At 52.2% G+C, this 5836-nt stretch overlaps 1 protein-coding gene across 2 annotated transcripts; it reads left to right on the forward strand.

Annotated features, from left to right (window-relative positions):
- Positions 1-913: 913 nt before the first annotated feature.
- NDUFC2 (NADH:ubiquinone oxidoreductase subunit C2) lies at positions 914-5581 on the forward strand. Of its 2 annotated transcripts, XM_074153583.1 has the most exons (4): positions 925-1063; positions 2529-2672; positions 3971-3973; positions 4190-4239. In XM_074153583.1, the coding sequence occupies exons 1-4, from the start codon at positions 925-927 to the stop codon at positions 4237-4239; spliced, it is 336 nt and encodes a 111-aa protein (XP_074009684.1). The 2 variants fall into 2 exon arrangements, with proteins under 2 accessions (XP_074009692.1, XP_074009684.1); XM_074153591.1 differs by lacking the exon at positions 3971-3973 and having other exon boundaries at positions 914-1063; positions 4190-5581.
- The last annotated feature ends 255 nt before the right edge of the window (positions 5582-5836 follow it).

Raw genomic sequence — 5836 nt, forward strand, 5'->3', positions numbered from 1 at the left:
GCCTCCCAATATCTGAAGGGAGCCTCCAGGAGAGCCAGAGAGGGACTCTTTGTCAGGAGATGTAGTGACAGGACAAGGGGTAACGGTTTTAAATTGGAAGAGGGGAGATTTAAATTAGATACTAGAAAGAAATTCTTTCCTGTGAGGGTGGTGAGACACTGGAACAGGTTGCCCAGAGAAGCTGTGGCTGCCCCATCCCTGGAGGTGTTGAAGGCCAGGCTGGATGGGGCTTTGAGCAACCTGCTCTAGTGGAGGTGTCCCTGCCCATGGCAGGGGGGCTGGAACTCGATGATCTTTAAGGTCCCTTCCAACTCTAACCATTCTATGATTCTATGATTCGGTGATTCTATGAAAAAAGACTGGCCCCATCCTCTTGACACCCACCCTTTAAGTATTTATAGGTGTTGATCAGATCCCCCCTCAGCCTTCTCTTCTCCAGACTAAAAAGCCCCCAGTCCCTCAGCCTTTCCTCCTAAGAGAGATGCTCCAGGCCCCTCATCATCTTTGGGGTCCTCTGCTGTTATTTTCATAGTAATAAAAAAAACCCTAGCAACATGGTAGTGTTGGCCTTTAATCTGTTGGCAAGAAGAGCTCTGAAAAGAAACTGGGTTTTGATTTTAGTGTTTAATTAAACCTCTAATTTAGTCACAGACAGGCCTCCCCAGCACTGTGCCCTGGGGCCGAGCCGCTTCACCCAGAGCCCTCAGGACTCGGTCCCCGGTAGATCCGCCCGATCTGGTGAGGGGGCGATTTTGTGGGATGAGGGGTGTGGGGGGGTGTGTTTGAGTTTTTGGGGGGTTTTGGGGTGTTTTTTTGGTGAAATAACGAAAAGGGCGGCGGAACCCGAGTGCGCGGCGGTGGGGGCGGCGGAGGCAGCCGCTGCCGCACCGCTCCGCCCGGTCACCTTGGGGCGGGGCGGCCGCCATGGTGTTCCTCCCGGACGAGTCGCGGTCCCTGCCGCCGCCCCCCCTCATCAACAAGGGCTCGGCCTGGCTGGGTCTGGCCGGTTGGATCGCGGCCCTGCTGGATAACGGCTTCAACTACCGGCCCGTCATCCGAGCCGGTGCCGTGGGGATGGGAGAGGGGGATGGCGGGCGGAGGGTGGGGTGGGGGAAGGTCTGAGGTGAGGGAATGGCGGGGTTAGAGGAGGCTGCGGGAAGGGTTACGTGGGATTTGGGGTGACTGTGAGGGAAATAGGGGTGGAAAGAAGGGGAGGGGGCCCTGAGGTGAGGGAATGAGGGGTTTAGAGGGAATTGGGGGGGAGGGTAGGCTGGGGAAGGGGGTATGTGGGATTTGGGGTGATATTGAGGGATGCAGAGGTGGGAATGAAGGGGAGGGGAGCCTGAGGTGAGGGGCTGGGGAAGATGGGGCAGGGGGGGAGGCTAGAGAAGTGGGTATGTGGGATTTGGGGTGACTGTGAGGGATGTAGTGGCGGGAATGAAGGGGAGGGGGCCCTGAGGTGAGGGGACAGGGAGGCAAAGGGGGTTGGGGGGGCTGGGAAAGGAGGTATGTGAGTTTGGGGTGACTCGGGGATATAGAGGCAGGGGGAAGGGGAGGTGGCCCTGAGGTGAGGGGCTGGGGTATCTGGGGTTTGAGGTGACTGAAGGACACAGGGGCAGGGGGAAAAGGAGGGAGCCCTGAGGTGTGGGCCTAGAGGGGTGAGATGGAGCTGCGGAAGGGGGTATGTGAGATTTGGGGTCACCCCGAGGGATACAAGGGGAGGGAGCCCTGAAGGGAGAGGTTGGTGGGGGTTAGAGGGGACTGCAGGAGGGGGCATGTGGGATTTGGGGTGACTGCAAGGGATGTAGGGGTGAGAATGAAGAGAGGGAGCCCTGAGGTGAGGGGCTAGGGGTGGTGGGAGGGAGCTGGTGAAGGGGGTGTCTGGGATTTGGGGTGACTGTGAAGGATATAGGGGAAGGGGAGGGAGCCCTGAAGGGAGGGGGTGGTGGGGTTAGAGGGGGCTGCAGGAGGGGGTATGTGGGATTTTGGGTAATCTTGAGGAATATAGGAAGAGGAGGGGGCCCTGAGCTGAGGGTCTGGAGGGCTAGAGGGGGTTGAGGGGTCTGCGGAAGGGAGTATCTGGTATTTGGGGTGACTTCAAGGGATATAGGGCAGGGGAAAGGGGAGGGAGCCCTGAGGGGTGCTCTGTGGGATTTGGGGTGACTCTATGAAGGTTGTAGGGGCAGGAGTGAAGAGGAGAGAGCCCTGAGTGAGGGGTCCATTGCGGGGATGGAGGTAATCAGAAGGGGCTGGGAAAGGGGCATCATATGGGGGCAGAGGGGATTTGAGGTGACCCTCTGAGGGTTATGGGTGGACTGGACAGGGAAGGAGCCCTGAGGCAAAGAGAGGGGGCTTCTCTGGGAGCTGACAGGGGCCATGCGAGGTCTGCAGGTGAGGGTGCTGTAGGCACCAGGGGGAGCCAACCACAGGGACAAAGCGAGGAGCTGGGGTATGTGTCTGGGGGCCTGGGGGATGTCAGGAGGCCCGCCTGGGGCCAGGAGAGGGCAACATTCCTCCTTCTGCTGCAGGTGTTCACCGCCAGGTCCTGTTCACTACCGTGGGATGGTTTGTTGGCTATTACCTCACTAAACGTACGGAGTACATACACGCCAAGCTGGACAGGGAGTTGTTTGAGTACGTCCGGCAGCACCCAGAAGACTTCAAGGCAGCAGGTATAAAAACTTGGTATTTTAAAAAGTTCTCAGCCTGCAATAATGCACAGATTAATAAGTGCTAATGTATGTAAAGATGTTGCAGGGCTGCTTGCAGAATCTGTTCTTTTCTAGCAAGTCTGCTAATTCTTTCCTGTGTATTAACAATCTGTTGCAACAGTATTAAGGATTTTATCATATGAAAATAGATATTTTCCATTAGCCATTTCTATTCTAATAGGATCATAGAATCATAGAATGGTTTGTGTTGGAAGGGACCTTAAAGACCATCAAGTTCCAACCCCCTGCCATGGGCAGGGACACCTCCCACTAGACCAGGTTGCTCAAAGTCCTGTCCAGCTAGGCCTTGAACACCTCCAGGGATGGGGCAGCCACAGCTTCTCTGGGCAACCTGGGACAGTGACTCACCGCCCTCACAGTAAAGAATTTCTTTCTAGTATCCAGTCTAAATCTCCCCTCTTTCAATTTAAAACCATTACCTGTCATCCTATGGCTCCACTCCCTGATCAAGAGTCCCTCCCCATCTCTCCTATAGCCCTTTTAGGGATTGGAGGGCTGCTATGAGGTCTCCCCGGAGCCTTCTCTTCTCCAGGCTGAACAACCCCAGCTCTCTCAGCCTGTCTTCATAGGAGAGGTGCTCCATCCCTCTGATCATCTTTGTGGCCCTCTGCTGGACCTGCAGGACCATGCTGTCCTGCATGGACAGGTCCATGTCCTTTCTATGTTGAGGATTCCAGAGCTGGACACAGTATTCCAGGTGGAGTCTCACGAGCACAGAGTAGAGGGGTAGAATCACCTCCCTGGCCCTGCTGGCCACGCTTCTTTTGATGCAGCCCAGGATACAGTTGGCTTTCTGCACATTGCTGGCTCATGTTGAGCTTCTCATCCACGAGCTCTCCCAAGTCCTTCTTCTCAGGGCTGCTCTCCAGCCGTTTTCCGCCCAACCTGTATTTGTGCCTGGGATTGCCACGTCCCAGGTGCAGGACCCTGCACTTGGCTTGGTTGAACTTCATGAGGTTGATAGCTCTATCAGCTGCCTTGATGACCAACTCTTCCTACTAAAAGCTTGTTTTAATATAAAAATGGCAGAGGCAAAAAAAAGTAAGAACAGACCAAACTTGTGCCACTGAAGGAGAAATAAAGAAAATAATTTAATAATAATATAATAAAGAAATAAAGAAAATTAGAAATCACAGGTTTTATTCTTGTCAAATCACATTTTTACTGTTTATTCTTGTAAAATTGCAGTGCGTGTCGATTCAAAAACGGCGCGATGAATATTCAGAAAATAAACAGAGCGGGTGAAAAAAGAATCAATAGAAAAGGCAGGAAACCTGAAGCGCCATTGGCTCTTGCTGGCCTAGAGCCTGGGTGAAAAATGGCGTTTTCCTAAATGTAGTTGCTAAGCCCAGCAATGTGATGGCAGATTTTGGTGAAAATTGTCTTCTTTTCTAATAAAATCCAGTTATTGGGTGCTGATTAGCTTTTCCCACCTCCACCCCCCTTGCCTCTTGCAGAAAAGAGAAGAATTGGAGAACTTTTGGAGGATTTCTACCCAGTTCGCTGAGGATTCCTCCCGGCAGCGACGTGTCACAAGGATGCATCTGCTGAGCTGATTCTGCACCGAGAGCTTCGTCGAGTCGGCTGTAGCTGTTCAACCGTCCATGGCTTGCGAAATGAACCGTTACTCGCTCTCACGTAATCAAAGCTATGATTAAATACTAAAATGTTTAATTACTTGTTCTTCTGTTCCATTACAGTGTGTTGATATAAGCGTGTCATGTGTACACGTGACTCAAGTGTAGGGTGCTGCACCTGGGGAGAAATAACCCCCTGCACCAATACAGGTTGGGGGCTTGACCTGCTGGAGAGCAGCTCTGAGGAGAAAGACCTGGGAGTCCTGGTGGACAAGAGGATGACTATGAGCCAGCAATGTGCCCTTGTGGCCAAGGCCAATGGCATCCTGGGGTGCATCAGGGAGAGTGTGACCAGCAGGTCAAGAGGGGTCATCCTCCTCCTCTGCTCTGCCCTGGTGAGGCCCCATCTCGAGTACTGTGTCCAGTTCTGGGCTCCCCAGTTTAAGAAGGACAGGGAACTGCTGGAGAGGGTACAGCAGAGGGCTACAAAGATGATGAGGGGCCTGGAGCATCTCTCTTAGGAGGAGAGGCTGAGGGACCTGGGTCTTTTTAGTCTGGAGAAGAGAAGGCTGAAGGGAGACCTTATCAATGCTTATAAGTATCTGAAGGGTGGGTTGAAGGAGGATGGAGCCAGACTCTTTTCAGTGGTTGCCAGTGAGAGGACAAGGGGCAACGGGCACAAGCTGGAACATGGGAAGTTCGATTTAAATATGAGGAGAAACTTCTTTCCGGTGAGGGTGCCAGAGCCCTGGAACAGGCTGCCCAGGGAGGTTGTGGAGTCCCCTTCTTTGGAGATTTTCAAGACCCGCCTGGATGCAGTCCTGAGTAACATGCTCTGACATGCTCTGGGCAATCCTGCTTCGGCAGGGGAGTTGGACTAGGTGATCTCTATGGTCCCTTCCAACTCTAAAAAAAAAAAATTCAGTGAAATTCAGTGAAACTTCATTCCGGTGGGGGTGGCAGAGCCCTGGAACAGGCTGCCCAGAGAGGTGGTGGAGTCTCCTGCTCTGGAGACATTCAAAACCTGCCTGGACACATTCCTGTGCAACCTGCTCTGGGTGGCCCTGCTTTGACAGGGGGTTGGACTAGATGTTCTCCAGAGGTCCCTTCCAACCCCAGATGATTCTGTGATATTTGTAATAGGATAGTCATTTTGATTCACCTCCTTTTCGGTTATTTTAATTGTGAAAATCACAGAATGATTTTAAAATGGAATGATGGATTTAATTTTTCTTCCATGAAAATGGAAGATCCTTCATGCAGCATATATTTAAAAAAAAAAAAAAAAAAAAAACCACAAAACCAGAAAGTAGTTGTGTAAATTCCTTGGTTTTAATCCTCATTGGCATTTCTCCTGACCCTGGACCAGCCCCTGCACACGCTGTAGCCAAAATCTCGCTGTGGAATTAATTCTGTCCCGCTAGCAATAGTAGATGCTCTCCCTAATTAATTCCCACATCTATTTTGCATTCCCGTGTTGCTTTTTCTTTGGTGATCAGGATCCAACTTTGGACTTTTCTCACTTGG

The sequence above is a fragment of the Numenius arquata genome, chromosome 1, assembly GCF_964106895.1.
Source record: "Numenius arquata chromosome 1, bNumArq3.hap1.1, whole genome shotgun sequence".
In the NCBI taxonomy this organism is placed as follows: Eukaryota; Metazoa; Chordata; class Aves; order Charadriiformes; family Scolopacidae; genus Numenius; species Numenius arquata.

What these genes read in the sequence shown, in the direction of transcription:
- NDUFC2 (XM_074153583.1), top strand. Translation starts at nt 925, where the DNA reads ATGGTGTTCCTCCCGGACGAGTCGCGGTCCCTGCCGCCGCCCCCCCTC. An exon ending in CCGGCCCGTCATCCGAGCCG is followed by an intron (nt 1,064 to 2,528) that starts GTGCCGTGGGGA and finishes CTTCTGCTGCAG; the next exon opens with GTGTTCACCGCCAGGTCCTG.